At 44.8% G+C, this 20,168-nt stretch overlaps 1 protein-coding gene across 1 annotated transcript in view; it reads right to left on the bottom strand.

Moving 5' to 3' along the window:
• The window catches only part of Elp3 (elongator complex protein 3), a 46,473-nt gene that overhangs the window by 24,275 nt on the left and 2,030 nt on the right, over positions 1-20,168 (bottom strand). The window contains exons 2-6 of the mRNA XM_068374793.1: positions 18,664-18,905; positions 17,268-17,471; positions 16,836-17,022; positions 8,955-9,084; positions 6,576-6,702 (exon numbers count right to left, since the gene is read on the bottom strand). Coding sequence (XP_068230894.1) covers positions 6,576-6,702; positions 8,955-9,084; positions 16,836-17,022; positions 17,268-17,471; positions 18,664-18,905 — 890 coding nt within the window. The remainder of the gene's footprint in view (positions 1-6,575; positions 6,703-8,954; positions 9,085-16,835; positions 17,023-17,267; positions 17,472-18,663; positions 18,906-20,168) is intronic.

Below are 20,168 nucleotides of genomic sequence, written 5' to 3'. Positions count from 1 at the left end.
AAGCTAAGTATCCCGTATTTCATTTTATCAGTTATTCAAAATAACAAATGAAATTATAAGTACCTGGTAAGGAAGTCGACTTGAACCATTACTCTGCCTTTAATAAGTACGTCTTCCTTACTGAGCGCAGCGGTCCTCTTAGGAGGCTGAACAACTCTTAGGTGCTGAAGTATAAAGGGCTGCAACCCATACTAAAGGACCTCATCACAACCTCTAACCTAGGCGCTTCTCAAGAAAGAATTGACCACCCGCCAAATCAACTAAGATACGGAAGGCTTCTTAGCCCACCGTACAACCCAAAACAACAATAAAAGCATTCAAGAGAAAGGTTAAAAAGGTTATGGGATTATGGGAATGTAGTGGCTGAGCCCTCACCTACTACTGCACTCGCTGCTACGAATGGTCCCAGGGTGTAGCAGTTCTCGTAAAGAGACTGGACATCTTTGAGATAGAATGATGCAAACACTGACTTGCTCCTCCAATAGGTTGCATCCATAATACTCTGCAGAGAACGGTTCTGTTTGAAGGCCACTGAAGTAGCCACAGCTCTCACTTCATGTGTCCTTACCTTCAGCAAAGCAAGGTCTTCATCCTTCATGTGAGAATGAGCTTCTCTAATCAGAAGCCTTATGTAATAAGAAACTGCGTTCTTAGACATAGGCAGCGAAGGTTTCTTAATAGCACACCATAAGGCCTCTGATTGTCCTCGCAAGGGTTTTGACCTTTTAAGATAGTACTTAAGAGCTCTGACAGGGCAAAGTACTCTCTCCCGTTCGTTACCCACCAAGTTGGAAAGGCTAGGAATATCGAACGATTTAGGCCAAGGACGTGAAGGAAGCTCATTTTTTGCCAAAAAACCGAGCTGTAAGCAACATGTAGCCGTTTCGGATGTGAAACCTATGTTCCTGCTGAAGGCGTGAACCTCACTTACTCTTTTGGCTGTTGCAAGGCAGACGAGGAAAAGAGTTTTGAGAGTGAGGTCTTTGAAAGAGGCTGACTGGAGAGGTTCAAATCTAGATGACATAAGGAACCTTAGGACTACGTCTAGATTCCAGCCTGGAGTGGACAACCGACGTTCTTTAGAGGTCTCAAAAGACCTAAGGATGTCCTGCAGATCTTTGTTGGAGGAAAGATCCAAACCTCTGTGGCGAAAAACCGCTGCCAACATACTTCTGTACCCCTTGATCGTAGGAGCTGATAGAGATCTAACATTCCTAAGATGTAACAGGAAGTCAGCAACTTGGGTTACAGTGGTACTGGTAGAGGAAACTGCATTGGTTCTGCACCAGCTACGGAAGACTTCCCACTTAGATTGATAGACTCTGCGAGTGGATATCCTCCTTGCTCTGGCAATCGCTCTGGCTGCCTCCTTCGAAAAGCCTCTAGCTCTAGAGAGTCTTTCGATAGTCTGAAGGCAGTCAGACGAAGAGCGTGGAGGCTTGGGTGTACCTTCTTTACGTGAGGTTGACGTAGAAGGTCCACTCTTAGAGGGAGAGTCCTGGGAACGTCGACCAGCCATTGCAGTACCTCTGTGAACCATTCTCTTGCGGGCCAAAGGGGAGCAACCAGCGTCAGCCGTGTCCCTTCGTGAGAGACGAACTTCTGAAGAACCCTGTTGATGATCTTGAACGGCGGGAATGCATACAGGTCGAGGTGGGACCAATCCAGCAGAAAAGCATCCACGTGAACTGCTGCCGGGTCTGGAATCGGGGAACAGTACAATGGGAGCCTCTTGGTCATCGAGGTAGCGAACAGATCTATAGTTGGCTGACCCCACAGGGCCCAAAGTCTGCTGCACACGTTCTTGTGAAGGGTCCATTCTGTGGGGATGACTTGACCTTTCCTGCTGCGGCGATCTGCCGAGACATTCATATCGCCCTGAATGAACCTCGTTACCAGCGTGAGCTTTCGACTTTTTGACCAAATGAGGAGGTCCCTTGCGATCTCGAACAGCTTCCTCGAATGAGTCCCTCCCTGCTTGGAGATGTACGCCAAGGCTGTGGTGTTGTCGGAGTTCACCTCCACCACCTTGTTTAGCAGGAGGGACTTGAAGTTCCTTAAGGCCAGATGAACTGCCAACAACTCCTTGCAATTGATGTGAAGCGTTTCCTGTTCCTGGTTCCATGTCCCCGAGCATTCCTGTCCGTCCAATGTCGCGCCCCAGCCCGAGTCTGATGCGTCCGAGTAGAGATGAAGGTCGGGGGTCTGAACAGCTAATGAGAGACCCTCCTTGAGAAGAATGTTGTTCTTCCACCACGTTAGAGTAGCCTTCATCTCTTTGGAAACAGGAATAGAGACCGCCTCGAGCGTCATATCCTTGTTCCAGTGAGCTGCAAGATGGTACTGAAGGGGGCGGAGGTGGAGTCTCCCTAACTCGATGAACAGGGCTAACGATGAAAGAGTCCCTGTTAGACTCATCCACTGCCTCACCAAGCATCGGTTCTTCTTCAGCATGCTCAGGATGCACTCTAGGGCTTGGTTGATTCTTGGGGCCGACGGAAAAGCCCGAAAAGCTCGACTCTGAATCTCCATTCCCAGGTAAACGATGGTTTGGGAAGGAACGAGCTGGGACTTCTCTAAATTGACCAAGAGACCCAGTTCCTTGGTCAAATCCAAAGTCCATCTGAGACTCTCCAGACAGCGACGACTTGTGGGGGCTCTTAAAAGCCAGTCGTCTAAATAAAGGGAGGCTCTGATGTCTGCCAAGTGAAGGAATTTCGCAATATTCCTCATCAGTCGCGTAAACACAAGGGGTGCCGTGCTTAGGCCAAAGCACAGGGCTTGGAATTGGTACACAACCTCTCCAAAGACGAATCTCAGAAAAGGTTGGGAGTCTGGATGGATGGGAACGTGAAAGTTGGCGTCTTTCAGATCCAACGAGACCATCCAGTCCTCCTGCCTGACCGCTGCTAGGACCGACTTCGTCGTCTCCATAGTGAACGTCTGCTTGGTGACATAAGCATTGAGCGCACTGACGTCCAGCACCGGTCTCCAACCTCCTGTCTTCTTGGCCACCAGGAAGAGACGGTTGTAAAAGCCCGGGGATTGATGGTCCCGGACTATCACCACTGCCTCCTTCTGTAACAGGAGCGACACCTCTTGATGTAACGCTAGCCTCTTGTCCTTCTCCTTGTAGTTGGGAGAGAGGTTGATGGGAGATGTGGTCAGAGGGGGATTGCGGCAGAACGGAATTCTGTAACCCTCCCTTAGCCACTTGACAGACTGAGCGTCTGCACCTCTTCTTTCCCAGGCTTGCCAGAAGGTCTTGAGTCTGGCTCCTACAGCTGTCTGGAGAGGAGGGAAGTCAAAGCTTGCTTTTCGTGGACTTGGCACCTTTCTTGGACTTGCCCCTGTGACTGTCCCCACGGGAACTTCCTCGGCTGGGGGCTCTGCCACGAAAGGGCGGAATGAATCTGGTAGCAGGTGTATCAGCTACAGGGGTGCGGTAAGATCTCGGCACTGAAGGTACGATTTTAGCCTTACGTGCTGAAGAGGCCATGAGGTCATGCGTATCTTTCTGGATAAGAGCGGCAGCCATCTCTTTGATTAGCTCCTCCGGAAACAGGAACTTGGAGAGAGGAGCAAACATCAACTGTGACCTCTGGCAAGGGGTGATACCAGTAGATAAGTAGGAGCATAGATGTTCCCTTTTCTTGAGGACTCCTGAGACAAAAATAGAAGCAAGTTCGCCAGAACCATCGCGAATTGCTCTGTCCATACAGGACATGATCAGCATGGCCGAGTCTTTGTCAGAAGGGGCAGTCTTCTTGCTCAAGGCCCCCAGGCACCAATCGAGGAAATTAAAAATTTCGAAGGCGCGAAAGACTCCCTTCAACAAGTGGTCCAGATCAGAAAAAGTCCAGCAGACCTTGGAGCGTCTCATAGCCGACCTACGGGGAGAGTCAACCAAACTTGAGAAGTCGGCCTGGGCAGAGGCAGGGACCCCCAAGCCTGGTTCCTCTCCCGTGGCATACCAGACGCCCAACTTAGAAGCTAGCTTAGGAGGAGGAAACACAAAAGATGTCCTTCCCAGTTGCTGCTTGGACTGCAACCAATCCCCTAAAACCCTCAAAGCTCTCTTTGATGATCTGGCGAGGACAAGCTTGGTGTAGGCAGACTTAATAGGCTGCATGCCTAGAGAAAACTCGGATGGGGGAGAACGAGGGGTTGCAGAAACGAAGTGTTCAGGGTATAACTCTCTGAACAGAGTCAGGACCTTACGAAAGTCTAATGAAGGTGGCGACGACTTGTGTTCCTCCACATCAGAAGAAGGATCATCCAGGTGAGCAGCTTCATCCTCAGAAACCTCATCTCCTGAGAGTTGAGAAGCGAGAGGTAACGGTATAGCGGCATGCTGAATGGCTGAATCCTGTAGAACGGGTGCATGCGCACTTGCGGATCCATCATCACGCCTCTGCTGAAGAGGATGAGGGCTGGCAATGACAAAGTCATGAGGCTGAGGTGAAGGAGGTTCTGCGGAGGTCTGAGGAGCAAGCGTGGTCAGAAGCGAATGCTGTAAGGCATGAGGCTCATGCTGCATGGTAAGCGGTTCGTGTTGAATGGGAAGAGGCTCATGCTGCGAAGAATGCGGCTGCTGCATGCGTTGAGGAGGCTGCCTCATGGCATGAGGTTCCTGCCTCAAGGGTTGCGTCTGCCTCAAGGGTTGAGGAGGTTGCTGCGCAGAGAGAGGCTCTTGCCTCAAGGGTTGAGGCGGTTGCCGCATAGCATGAGGCTGCTGCCTCATGGGTGGAGGAGGTTGCCGCAACGCATGAGGCTCCTGCCTCATGGGTAGAGGAGGTTGTCGCAACGCATGAGGCTCCTGCCTCAAGGGTTGAGGAGGTTGCCGCATAGCAAGAGGCTCCTGCCTCAAGGTAAGAGGAGGTTGCTGCATAGCGCTGGTACCTGGCAACTCCCAATGCGGCAGCTCACGCATGGAGGCAGGAGGAGCCTCAACATCATACGTCTGGCAGGGTGGACTGCGCAGAGGTGGAGAAGCGCTCGCAGGAGGAGGTGTGCTAACCTTCTCTGCCTGAAACTCCTGCATCAAAACCACAAGCTGAGACTGCATTGTCTGCAGCATAGACAACTTGGGATCAACAGAAGTTGGCTGCCTCATAGCATGAGGTTCAGCAGAGGCCTGTTGAGGCATCGCCTTACCTCTCTTAGGAGGTGTGCAGTCATCAGATGACTGCGGCGAGTCCGAACTGGCCCAGTGGCTACACCTGGGCCGTTGGACTCGCTCGGCTGGGACCTTACGTTTAAGAGGTCGTGAGACCTGGGTCCAGCGTTTCCTCCTGGAAACATCTTCCGCAGACGAGGAATTTAAGGGCTCAATCGTCTGGGAGTGGAAGTGACGATCTCTATCAGATACGCCCGCAGCCACTGAGGATACAACTGTGCGCCGATCAAGGCCTGCCGAACCCTTTTGCCCTTCGACTTTGCTTCTCCCCTGGGCTTGGGAGCTTGCAAGAGGTCCCGGACTGGGAGGACGACTGGCACGCACAGAAGTATCCTCATGCGCAACACTGACACTGACACTAGGCACAGCACTGGCACTAACACTTCCCACTGCACTTTTCACTTTAAGTTCCTTGACATCTGCCAAGAGAAGATTGTGGTCACTCACTAAAGACTCCACCTTATCACCTAGAGCCTGAATGGCACGTAACATATCCGACATATCAGGCTGAGCACTCGTAATAGGTTCGGGGGTCACCACCACAGGGGAAGGAAAAGGTTGAGGATCATGGGGGGAGGAATAAACCAAAGAGCGAGAAGAACTCCTCCTAACTCTCTCCCTCTCTAACCTAGTCGTATACTTGAGGAATTCATTAAAATCGAATTCCGAAAGCCCAGCACATTCCCCACATCGATCTTCCAACTGACAGGATTTTCCCCTACAGTCGGAACAAACGGTGTGAGGATCAACCGAGGCCTTCGGAAGACGCCTACTACAAGTCCTAACACTACATCGCCTTTGTCTAGGAGCTTGAGAGTGGTCGGACATCTTGAATTTAGAGAACAGTCAAGGGGGGATTCCAAAGTAAAGCAAAGATCGTTAACCAATAAATCAATTTAATTCCAAAAGCTATCTAAGCTAAGGGAAAAGCTTCCTGTATAGCGAAGGCTAAATTTTAGAGCAATACTTCACCAAAACCGTGAACAAAGACTCCAAAATCAACAGCGTATCCATGTAGGTCTTGCCGGCGGCACGACAGAGGAAAAATTGAGGTGGTGTTGTCAAGAAGTACTGGAGTACCTGACCACAGATGGCGCTGGTGAGTACACCCCCCTCTTGTATAGCGATCGCTGGCGTATCCCGTCCGTAGATTTCTGTCGGGCAACGGAGTTGACAGCTACATGATTATCGGGTAAGATTAATATTGAAAATCTATGTTTCAAACTCTATTTAACTTGATGTGAATTAACATAATTCTATTTCTAAACTATAATGTTCTACTGATATATCGTATTTCTTTTTACTTTACTTTTCTATGTTACAGAATCTTTTTATTACATCCCTTCAAATACATTTCAGCACAAAATCAACATAAAATATGAAAAATTTCACTCACTATAAATTGCTCTACATCTCGTTCATAATCAACATTGGGTAGATCAGGCATCATGTGGGATACGACCTTAAACCCTGCATCCTTTGAATAATGGAAACTCTCACACACCGCTCTCACGGTATGACCCCTGTAAATAAAAAAAATCATGACTCCTTCTAACATTTTAATGACTAAATAAACTACCACTGATTAACATTAACATCAAATAACATCAACAATTTTAAAAGTGATTCGTATTTTCTCCAACTAAAGAAACCTAAGTTCTTTAATAACTATAATTTCAACGAAGCTGGAACGGTCTCTAAAACTAAAAGAGGTAGTAATAACTTCCGACAGGTGGTGCGAGGATTACAAGCACTTTTGACCTATAGGCTCTCTACCACGTAAGAGGACGGGAGCATCGCCACTGAAGCAACTGATCATGAGGCAACCAATAATATAGTAACCCATACCGAGGTCAATATTCCCAATTGTGCTTAAGTGATAGACTTTCATTACTCATATGTGAAGAGAGACAGATCGCTGGTTCCTTTTACACAAGGTCCTCTATTATGTATATGTAACAGAACCTTAACACAAGCCAACCTTCCTTCCTTCAATAGCGATACATCTCTAGGGAGAGACAGAAGTGTTCCTTGAGTGTACAGAAGAAGGAAGAGAAAGCTGGTAACCTTCACCCTCACTGACAGTGCATGTTCCTGGTCCAGTACTAAATCCAAGTACTTGTAGCAGAATCATACACCAGTATCGTGGCACCGTAACATCTTCCATAGTTGGGTTGGTTCTTGGTAGCACAAATCTCTCTCTCATGTATGAAAAGAGGGATCACTCGGAGCCAAACGAGACTCTTTATGATCGGTCAAGCGTTCAGTAAAAAAAAGTTAGGAGTTGAACGGAGCCCTTCATCCCAACCTACGGTGCAAGAACTTACGAGCACCAGGAACATGAGCGTATGCCTGTGTACCACACCTTCCTTGGTAGGGTCAGTGCACACGCACAGACACACACACACATTCTCTCTCTCTCTCTCTCTCTCCTACAAGGAGATATATTGATTGGAGTCTCACCAGACTCCTGTTGACTGGCCTTCGTGGACTCCTTCTTTAAAGCAGCATTGCCAGAAAAGTCTGATAAAGATGACAAAGAAAGGAGTAAAAAACCGGAAGAGCAGGAGGAAAGCGTGCGCTTCTTCAGGCCTTGGAGACCAACAATGACACTCCCGCAGAGGAAGAGACCACAGAGGCCTTTTCAAGAGATGCTGAGACCACGGCAGCAAGTGCCAAGCCCTCCTGCACCTGCAAACGTGCAGCAGAAGCCAAGATAGTCATCGTAAGGGATGGCCTCAGACGTCCGGGCAGCAGCCAAAACCTCCTCAAACTGACATAGAATTAGCAATGCCCAAGGAAGGCAAACTTCCATAGGTTCAGGGAGTTGTTGTCATCATACAGCCACAGGTAAAAACTTGTACTTGTAAAAAGAAGATGACTACAAACAGTCATGGCCCCTGAAAATGCACAAAGATAATAACCATCAATGGAAGATTTGTCATAAACATATCACATTTTTTACTGGCTTTACCTGGGCACAACTGTATATCCTTGAACTTTTCCACTTATTCTGAAATGTGTAAAATGAAGAGTTGATAGCCAAAATTTTGAGAGGCAGCAAGGGATTGTCCATATTGTTTGCACCAAAGGTCAAAAGTGCTGGTCTTCTGACTGACTGGTGAACAGGGCTTTCCCAGCATTATCAGTTGTACTTATAACTATCTTGTTAAGTTTTAATGGCCATTACAGTTTTGCTGAAGTAATACTCCTATTAAAAGGTGATGGTGTGTATTTGTGTAGGAACAAATTTAATTCTTTATTTAGTATTGGCTTATCAGACATGCAGCCTTTTGCCTTCATCAATACTCAGTCTAAAAGAAAGATGAAAACAAATGAAAATGAAAAATACTGGATTTCAACGCCAAAGTTAGTGAATAAGCCACATTCTGTTACTTGCATATCTTCACACAAATCTATTAATCATATAAGGCACTCATTTGTTATTCAAATATACTTGTGTCTTATAGACAGTGGATGCAAAGTAGACAAAAGTTCAGAATTTTAATCTACTTTAATCACAGTTTCACATGCAAAGATTTAAAAGTTTTTATAGTTTATATACAAAATACCTATTTTAATGTTACTCTTCTTAAAATATTTAATTTTTCCTTGTTTCCTTTCCTCACTGGGCTATTTTCCGTGTTGGAGCCCCTGGACTTTTAGCATCCTGCTTTACCAACTAGGGTTGTAGCTTAGCAAGTAATAAGAATAAGAATAAGAACTAGTTACTTATGTAATTCTACATCAAATGAATGTTGCACATGAAACAAACCTGTTGGTATCCCTCGCGACATCCTCATAAACAGATTGCACTCCAATCTCCAGTCTTGTGCAACCATATCTGAGCATGTCAGACAGATGCCGTTTTAAACAATAGTCAGGTCGGGTCTCTATGGTGATGCCTGTTAAGGTGGAATAATCATTATTAAACATTATTCAATTCTATGTAATAAGAATTCTACAAGAAAGTTTGAAAATATTTCTATATGACAATAGTTGGGAAGCTAGTTGAGTGATATAAATACTGTACCATACATGTTTATAACAAAAACTGTTTAATCAAAACATTACTACACATATTTTCAACTGCAAAAAAATAATACAAAGAAGATTTTCATTCACACTACTGAAACCAAAGAATCATACATATTTTTAATACACTTGTACACAGGTACAGTATATAAAAAATCAAATAATGTTCCCCACAAAAGTGTCTAAGACAAGCTGATTTTATAAACATGATTAAGAGCTGCCAAAACTAACATGGTTTTGATCATTGATGGGTGAAACCTTTCTTCATTACAAAGACCCCCTTATATCCCCAATAAAATGTTCTGATTCCAAAACACTACATTACAACTAAAGAGGCTAGAAGAAAGACATTTCAAATAAAATAAAGATTGATGTTTTTACATACAAACAGGTACAAATGAACAAGTATTAAGTATTCATAACTCAGTTTATAACACTATTTGGATTATTCCTCATATAACCCTTGATTAATTGTTCTCAATACAAAATAACTTTGCACTTGTATGAAGTTCCACAAACCAGGAAAGCTTGCAATTTACTGCAACACAAAAGCGCCGAATGCAAACTTGTGTGTTGGTACTGTACTGTTCATAGAGAATTCAAACAGCTTCCATAGGCTATCATATGCTACATACAAATTTCTAATATCTATCTCAAGGAATATAGACCTGTATCTAATGACTTCCCTTAATGAGATTAACTAACCTTGCATCTTATAAAAGGATATTTCTAATTTAACCCTTTTACCCCCAAAGGACGTACTGGTACGTTTCACAAAACACATCCCTTTACCCCAATGGACGTACTGGTACGTCCTTGCAAAAAAATGCTATAAAAATTTCTTTTTTCATATTTTTAATATTTTTTGAGAAAATTCAGGCATTTTCCAAGAGAATGAGACCAACCTGACCTCTCTATGACAAAAATTAAGGCTGTTAGAGCAATTTAAAAAATTATATTTTAATTATAAAATAAATTTTTTAATATACTTACCCGGTGAATATATAATAGCTGCAACTCTGTTGCTCGACAGACACATACATAAAAACTCGCCAGCGATCGCTATACAGGTTGCGGGTGTGCCCACCAGCGCCAACTGTCGGCCAGATACCACTCTCGATGTAAACAAAACCTCAATTTCTTCTCATCCCACTGCGTCTCTATTGGGGAGGAAGGGAGGGTCGTTTAATTTATATATTCACCGGGTAAGTATATTCAAAAATTTATTTTATAATTAAAATATCATTTTTAAATATTTAACTTAGCTGGTGAATATATAATAGCTGATTCACACCCAAGGAGGTGGGTAGAGACCAGAGTTAATTATGTTTACATCGTATAAGCTAAGAGTTTTTTATTTCATTTTGAGTTATCAATATAACAAAACCAAAATAAATAGGTACCTGGTAAGGAAGTCGACTTAGACGATTACTCTGCCTTGTAAGTACGTCTTCCTTACGGAGCCCAGCGATCCTCTTAGGATGCTGACAGACCCCCAGGAGCTGAAGTATCAAGGGCTGCAACCCATACAACAGGACCTCATCAAACCCCTAATCTGGGTGCTCTCAAGAAATGACTTTGACCACCCGCCAAATCAACCAGGATGCGAAAGGCTTCTTAGCCTTCCGGACAACCCATAAAAACAACATTAAAACATTTCAAGAGACAGATTAAAAGGATATGGAATTAGGGAATTGTAGTGGTTGAGCCCTCACCCACTACTGCACTCGCTGCTACGAATGGTCCCAGTGTGTAGCAGTTCTCGTAAAGAGACTGGACATCTTTCAAGTAAAATGACGCGAACACTGACTTGCTTCTCCAATAGGTTGCGTCCATGATACTTTGCAGAGATCTATTTTGCTTAAAGGCCACGGAAGTTGCTACAGCTCTAACCTCGTGCGTCTTAACCTTAAGCAAAGATCGGTCTTCCTCACTCAAGTGTGAATGAGCTTCTCGTATTAACAATCTGATAAAATATGACAAAGCATTCTTTGACATAGGCAAGGATGGTTTCTTAACCGAACACCATAACGCTTCAGATTGGCCTCGTAAAGGTTTAGTACGAGCTAAGTAGAACTTGAGAGCTCTAACAGGGCATAAGACTCTTTCTAGTTCATTGCCTACGATCTCCGATAAGCTAGGAATATCGAAAGATTTAGGCCAAGGACGAGAAGGTAGCTCATTTTTGGCTAGGAAACCAAGCTGCAGAGAACAAGTAGCTTTTTCTGACGAAAACCCGATGTTCTTGCTGAAGGCATGAAGCTCACTGACTCTTTTAGCCGAGGCTAAGCATACCAGGAAAAGAGTCTTAAGAGTGAGATCTTTCAGGGAGACTGACTGTAAAGGCTCAAACCTGTCTGACATGAGGAATCTTAGGACCACGTCTAAATTCCAACCAGGTGTAGCCAAACGACGCTCCTTAGAGGTCTCAAAAGACTTAAGGAGGTCTTGCAGATCTTTATTGTTGGAAAGATCTAAGCCTCTATGCCGGAAGACCGAGGCCAACATGCTTCTGTAGCCCTTGATAGTAGGAGCTGAAAGGGATCGTACTTTTCTCAGGTATAAGAGAAAATCAGCTATTTGGGCTACAGAGGTACTGGTCGAGGATACGGAAACTGACTTGCACCAGTCTCGGAAGACTTCCCACTTCGATTGGTAGACTTTAATGGTAGACGCTCTCCTTGCTCTAGCAATCGCACTGGCTGCCTCCTTCGAAAAGCCTCTAGCTCTCGAGAGTCTTTCGATAGTCTGAAGGCAGTCAGACGAAGAGCGTGGAGGCTTTGGTGTACCTTCTTTACGTGTGGCTGACGTAGAAGGTCTACTCTTAGAGGAAGACTTCTGGGAACGTCTACTAGCCATCGAAGTACCTCGGTGAACCATTCTCTCGCGGGCCAGAGGGGAGCAACTAACGTCAACCTTGTCCCTTCGTGAGAGGCGAATTTCTGCAGTACCTTGTTGACAATCTTGAATGGTGGGAATGCGTAAAGGTCTAGATGTGACCAATCTAGGAGGAAGGCATCTATATGTATTGCTGCTGGGTCCGGGACTGGAGAGCAATAGATTGGAAGCCTCTTGGTCAGCGAGGTTGCAAAGAGATCTATGGTGGGTTGACCCCAAGTCGCCCAAAGTCTCTTGCACACATCCTTGTGGAGGGTCCATTCGGTTGGAATTACTTGACCTTTCCGACTGAGACAATCTGCTAGGACGTTCAAGTCGCCCTGGATGAACCTCGTTACTAGGGAGATGCCTCGATCTTTTGACCAGATGAGCAGGTCCCTTGCGATCTCGTACAAAGTCAGTGAGTGGGTACCTCCCTGTTTGGAAATGTACGCCAAGGCCGTGGTGTTGTCCGAGTTGACCTCCACCACCTTGCCTCGAAGGAGATTCTCGAAGCTTATCAAGGCCAGATGAACCGCCAAAAGCTCCTTGCTGTTGATATGCATGCTCCTCTGACTCGAGTTCCACAGACCTGAGCATTCCCGACCGTCCAGCGTCGCGCCCCAGCCCAAGTCCGATGCGTCCGAGAAGAGAACGTGGTTGGGTATCTGAACTGCCAGGGGAAGACCCTCTCGTAGGCTGATATTGTCCTTCCACCAAGTCAGACAAGACTTGATCTTTTCGGAAATCGGGATTGAGACCGCCTCTAGCGTCTTGTCCTTTTTCCAGTGAAAAGCCAGATGGAATTGAAGAGGACGGAGGTGTAACCTTCCTAGTGAGACAAATTGCTCCAGGGATGACAGCATTCCTACCAGACTCATCCACAGCCTGACTGAGCAGCGTTCTTTCTTCAGCATCTTCTGGATGGAGAGCAGGGCTTGATCTATTCTGGGGGCCGACGGAAAAGCCCGAAAAACTTGACTGTGAATCTCCATCCCTAAATACAGAATAGTTTGGGATGGGACCAGCTGTGACTTTTCCAAGTTGACAAGGAGTCCCAATTCCTTGGTCAGATCTAGAGTCCAATTGAGATCCTTCAGACAGCGATGACTGGAAGAGGCTCTGAGAAGCCAGTCGTCCAAATAAAGGGAGGCTCGGATGTCCGACAAGTGGAGGAATTTTGCCACATTCCTCATAAGCCTCATAAACACGAGAGGAGCTGTGCTTAGGCCAAAGCACAGGGCCCGAAACTGGTACACCACATCATCGAAGACGAATCTCAGAAAAGGTTGGGAGTCTGAGTGAATGGGGATGTGGAAGTAGGCGTCCCTTAGGTCTAGAGAGACCATCCAGTCTTCCTTTCTGACCGCTGCTAGGACTGACTTTGTGGTCTCCATGGTAAACCTCGTCTTTGTGACAAAGACATTCAGAGCACTGACGTCTAGCACCGGTCTCCAACCTCCTGTCTTCTTTGATACTAGGAAGAGACGGTTGTAAAATCCCCGGTGATTGAAGGTCCGAGACTTTGACCACCGCTCCCTTCTCTAGCAAAAGAGACACTTCCAGTTTCAGGGCTTGTCTCTTTTCTTCCTCTCGGTACCTGGGAGAGAGATCGATGGGGGACGTCGCTAGAGGGGGTTTGCGTACAAAAGGGATTTTGTACCCCTCTCTGAGCAACCTCACAGATTGTTGATCTGCGCCTCTCTTCTCCCAGGCTTGCCAGAAGTTCTTGAGTCTGGCACCTACTGCTGTCTGAAGTTGCGGGCAGTCAGACTCTGCCCTTAGAGGACTTGGATCCTTTCCTCTTCCCTCTCTTCCCTTCGGCACGAGCACCTCCCCTGCTGGAGGCTCTGCCACGAAAGGGCGGGATAAACCTGGACGCAGGAGTGTCCATCCTAGGTCTGGCAGACAAGGCAGGCAAAGGGGGAGCTTTGCGAGCCGAGGACGCAACTAGATCGTGGGTGTCCTTCTGCACTAAAGACAAGGCAATTTCCTTAACCAAGACTTCAGGAAACAAGCACTTAGACAAGGGCGCAAAGAGTAGCTCGGATCTTTGGCATGGCGTCACTCCTGCTGACAGAAACGAGCACAGAGACTCTCGTTTCTTAAGGACTCCGGACGTGAATGAAGCGGCAAGCTCGTTGGACCCATCACGGACGGCCTTGTCCATGCAGGACATAATGAGTAAGGAAACATCCCTATCGGCAGAAGAGATTTTCCTACTCAAGGCTCCTAAACACCAGTCCAGGAAGTTAAAGACTTCAAACGCCCTAAAAATGCCTTTAAGAAGGTGGTCCAGGTCCGAGGGTGACCAACAAATCTTCGAGCGTCTCATGGCTAGGCGGCGGGGAGAGTCTACAAGACTTGAAAAGTCGCCCTGGGCAGAGGCAGGAACTCCCAAGCCGAGAACTTCTCCCGTGGCATACCAGACGCTCGATCTAGATGAGAGTTTAGATGGGGGGGAAGGCAAATGCTGTCTTCCCTAAACTCCTTTTGGTCTCTAACAAATCGCCTAACATCCGTAAAGCTCTCTTGGATGAGCGAGAGAGAACGAGTTTAGTAAAGGCAGGCATGGTAGCAGGAACGCCTAAGACAAACTCTGACGGCGGCGAACGAGGAGCCACAGAAATAAAGTGGTCAGGGAACAACTCTTTAAAAACTGCCATGACTTTTCTAAAGTCCAAGGATGGTTGAACTGCTTTAGGCTCATCTAGTTCTGAAGGTTGATCCTCATGCTGTGGTTCAGCAACGTCCTCATCTGACTGTTCCTCATCCGATAACTGATGAGAAAACGGCAACGGAGTAGGCAACGTTTGACTCGCAGAGTCCGGTCGCACAGGTGCATACGTGACGGAGCCGGACGCAGCGTCCTGGAACTGCTGAACAGTCTGGGAACTGTCAACAATAACAGGTGCGCGAGGACGCACAGCGTCCACCCGAAACTGTTTAGACCGTCTGGGTAGTGCAGTCAACACCATACCGGGTTGCGGAGGTTGACGCACCGCGTCAAAACAAGTCAACTCTGATGGTTGATGAACGTCCTGAACGTCACCAATCGCATCAGTGCGTTGCCTAACGTCAACGTGCGGCTGGAAATCCACACTGGGTCGCATCGGTGGAGGTACCACCCCAACTGGTTGACGCGAGAAAGCTACATCCACGTCAACAGGACGCACAACAGACCGCTTGGATGGCTGAAGGCTCGTGGGTTCAACGGTAACCTTCTCAGCGTTGTAGTCCTCCATCAAGGACGCAAGCTTGGACTGCATGTCTTGCAGTAACACCCATTTAGGGTCTACGGACGCAGGTGCGGTAACAGACGGGGTTAACGAATGAGACGGCACAACTTTGCCTCTCTTAGGCGGCGAGCAGTCATCAGATGACGGCAACGGGTCCGAACTGTCCCAGTGGATACATCCGGGACGTTGGACTTGTCCTGAAGGGACCGACTTACGCTTTAAAGGTCTGGAGACCTTGGTCCAAGGTTTCTTACGTGAAACACCTTCGGACGACGAGGTAAAAAAGGGCTCTCTCGTCTTACTTAGGTAGGGGCGATCTTGGAGAGATACGCCTGATACCTTAGAGGGAACGTCTGATCGCTGATCAAGGCCTCTCGAACCCATGAGTCGTACGACATTGCTTCTCCCCTGGGCTTGGGAGCTTGCAAGAGGTCCCGGACTAGGAGGACGACAGGCACGAACAGACGAACCCTCGAGCGCAACACTGTTCACAACACTTTGCGTAACACTAGGCACTTTGACACTATCCTTCGTGGCACTTTGGCACTTGAGTTCCTTTACGTCCGCCATGAGTTGATTTCGGTCACTTGCTAAAGACTCAACTCTCTCCCCCAAGGCATGAATAGCACGCATCATGTCTGCCATCGACGGTTCCTGAGTGCTAGGAGGGGGGTTAGGAACAACCACTACAGGGGAAGGAATAGGTTCAGGGGCATGTGGAGAGGAAAAATCTACCGACCTAGAAGAACTTCTCCTTACCCTATCTCTCTCTAGTCTGCGTGTATATTTATCAAATTCGATAAAATCGAATTCCGAAAGGCCCACGCATTCCTCACACCGATCTTCCAATTGACAGGTTTTACCCCGACAATTGGAACAAACAGTGTGAGGGTCGAGAGAAGCCTTTGGAAGACGCCTATGACAGTCCCTAGCATTGCACTTTCGAAACTTGGGAACTTGAGAAGGGTCAGCCATTTTGAATTAGTCAAGGGAAAATTCCAAAAACGATCTAAGTCATCAACAATTAATCCGATTCAAAAAAGAGTTCAAGGATTTATTTGAAGAAAAACACCTGTACTGCGAAAGCTCAAACCAAATTAAAGTACTTCACCAAATATGATGGGAAAAACTCCAGGTTCAACAGCGAGTAAAGTACGTCTTGTCGACACGTCAACAGAGAAGAAAATTGAGGTTTTGTTTACATCGAGAGTGATATCTGGCCGACAGTTGGTGCTGGTGGGCACACCCGCAACCTGTATAGCGATCGCTGGCGAGTTTTTATGTATGTGTCTGTCGAGCAACAGAGTTGCAGCTATTATATATTCACCGGCTAAGTTAAATATTTAAAAATATATACTGCAAAATGTGCTGGGGAAAAAATAACCCCTTGGGGGTTAAGGGTTGGAAATTTCCAAAGAGCCTGGGGGTAAAAGGGTTAATTTACACAAGTGGATTACCATAAATGAATGGATATTCATTTGTAGGACATAACAGGGAAAACTTACCAATACACTTAGTATTGCTGCGTTCAGAATACTTGACAGCTTCATCTACACTGGTAGACGAGTGACCAGAAAGAGCATCGTGTAAATTGCGGATAAAGTAGTCACGGTAATCCTCGGGAAGTGCCATGAATGTGCCTCCCATAACAATAAATTCCACTTTGTCTACGTCGTGACCTAACTGACGAAGCTGGAAGATTAATAAATTAAAAGCTAATTACAAGGATTTCCTTTGGAAAAATTTGACTCTGACAGTCATTTACATATTTTTTTCATCTTGAACATTATCTGCAAAACTCTCCCCAAGCAAAATTTACCAAGCTAAATTTCACATATCAAGTCATAAAATTTGGCATTTAGCTATTATCAGTACTTCTGATGTTTGTAAGATAACTATACTGTATAACAAAAATGAACAAATGTTACTGTACATACCTGTTCAACCCTATGCCTGGTTTGAAGATATGGATTATAACGAGCTCTAATGGCTCTCATGGACGTTGGTTCGTACCCAGTGTAACTCTGCGTAGAATACTCGAAGTCTGAGTCAGGTCCTCCTGGGCAATAGACGCATATGTTACCAGTCATGTTGATGTGAGGGCAACGGTGTGGCTTGCACATGACTGCTACCACAGCGATCTGTAATGAGAAAATATTGGAAAGGTTTTATTTCCAGATCATATAAAAGACCTAAACTAAAAAACATGATGAATTCATAATCAATTATCCCAACATTTTCTGATATTCTTATAAACATAAAAATAAAATACCTGGATTTTTTGTACTGTTTATAAATTATTTTTTCCGTCAATAGACGTAGAAGATGATGATGATATAAAATTAAATCTTACTGAAATCAAATCGGTATTTTTCATATAAACATACGATACTTAGCCTTACTTTGAGGTCAAAATCCTAAACTGCCTTTCCTATTCAAAAGAAAACTATGAGCAGGTCAGCAGGACTGCACATGCATATCAAGGAAAATAAGACATGCCTCACTTTTTGCACTAGTTAATTACCTGCATGAAATGACCAGAAGAAGGAAGATGTGGGAACTCTTGCATTCATCAACTTCAGCAGATAACCATTTTTCATCCTCTCTATATGGCCAAACCACCTCAACACATTCATATGCACTCATACCCGTTACCACTCTTATTACTTCAACCCTAACCCTGTCAAACCGAGATACACCGACCATACTCCTCAGACACTTCATCTCGAACACATTCAATTTCTGCCTCTCCTTCACTTTCATTCTACACACCTCCGATCCATACATCACAGTTAATACAATCACTTTCTCATACAGACCTCTCTTTACATTCATTCTTAACCCTTTATTCTTTACCACTCCCTTCACTATCCCCAACACTTTACATCCTTAATTTACTATCTGACATAAATCTACTTTCACGTCAACCTTTGTGGCGACAACAAAACCCAAGTACTGTACTTAAACTGAACTACTCCCTCAAGTAAGTCTCCATTCAACATGACACTCGATCTAACACCACCCTCATTTCTTGTGCATCTCATAACTTTACTCTTACCCACATTTACTCAAAATTTAATTATCTCACATATTCTTCCAAACTCACAGGTTCTCCTCTAAGTCTACACCCAATACATTTTCATCCATAAACAGCAACTGATTCACCTCCCACTCAAGATCCCTCTTATCGATCAGTTTTAAGCCTTGACAACATAATACAGCAGCATATTTCTATTTTACATAAGTTCTAAGATTTGACGACTAATTTAACCAGAGTACTTTCACATATTGGTCTGCATTTTAACATAATCAAACCAAATTTGATCAACATACCCCAGATGCAGTTCGGACTGGTTTGGCCTTCAGTTTTGGTAAGAGGACCTTTTTATGTTGCTGTGGAACTGCAGCAATAATGTCCACCAAACGTGGGGAGGAATGAAGACCATATTTTGACGAGATTCGGGTCTTCAGCTTATTAAGGTTAACGTCGCGCCCATCCTTCTGTGCTTTTATCAATTCCTGAACTATCTCTCCCACTGTGAGCATTCGCAGCTCCTCATTGGAGAGCACAGGACCTGGAACATTGATATTTCAAGAATTACATCATCTATTCAGGTTATAAAATTAAATTAAGAAGGCCCTTAACTTACATACATTCGGATATACAAACACAAATCCAATTGAAAATAACAAAGATAAGATAAAGAAATGCTTTGATAAAAAAATATTGTATCATTTAATATAGAAAGCAAAATTATGTGTGTAATAACCTGATATCTACTTCATATGAAACCCGACTATTTGTTGACTTTTGTAGCTGGAAATTATAGGCATGGGATTCAGGTTAGGCCTAAACTAGGCCAAAATTTAACAAAATTGGACTTACAAAGAATTTGACTTACAAACAGATTCTTAGAACCAATTAAGTTTGTAAGTTGAGAACCTTTTGTACATGCTTGAGGCAAAAACTGTTAACTCACTGAAGCAAAATACAGAACAATCAAAGGAACATGTGCCTTCTAGCCATTCCTTTCACATTTAAAAGTAGATAAGTTAAAAGTGTGCAGTACCATCTTTGGGAAAATAGAAACAAACATGTTCCTTCTAGCCACACCTCCCAAGCTATGTTAAATTTGTGCAATGCTATTAATATTATTATTATTATTACAAGTCAAGCTTCAGCCCTAATTGGAAAAGCAGGCTGCTATAAGCCCAAGGACTCCAACAGGGAAAAATGGGGAGACAGGGGATATACATTGCAAGTTGTTGGGAATTTTTAATTTCAAATTTACAATTTAAATTTATATCCTCTGGATCAGATTATAATTGATAGGTTCAGCTGGCCCTTAGTTAGAAAGGATGTGGCATTCTAGGTTAAGTTAGATTTAGGAAGGTCAAGTTGCCATGAATACTTAAAATCTTAATCTTTGACTGTTGACATTCTAGGTAAGTTTAAGTAGATGGGATACTGTACAGGGAAAAAATTGATTCGTGTTTAATTTGATTTGTGCCCCTCATGTGGAACACAGTATCGTACCCTAAGTTAGGTTAGGGTACTGTATAACCGTGTAACTGTCCTTACGACATCTCTGTTCTTTACAATGTGTTTTGTAATTATCATTGATTAAAGGCATGAACTATGTATTTTCAAAACTTTTGCATATTAGACCATTCTTACTTGTGTAATTCACTCAATTTCTGTTATTCTGCATCCTATTAAGCATGCTTTATAACAATGAAATTCTCAGTTTTAAATTGTTGTAATTTTCTACCATTACTGTCAATGAAAACCAGGTCATCAATTGTGAGGCTACCATATGCCAGCTTTAGCCCTTCAA

The sequence above is a fragment of the Palaemon carinicauda genome, chromosome 6, assembly GCF_036898095.1.
Source record: "Palaemon carinicauda isolate YSFRI2023 chromosome 6, ASM3689809v2, whole genome shotgun sequence".
Classification (NCBI taxonomy): Eukaryota; Metazoa; Arthropoda; class Malacostraca; order Decapoda; family Palaemonidae; genus Palaemon; species Palaemon carinicauda.
This window is presented reverse-complemented; position numbering and strand designations above follow the sequence as displayed.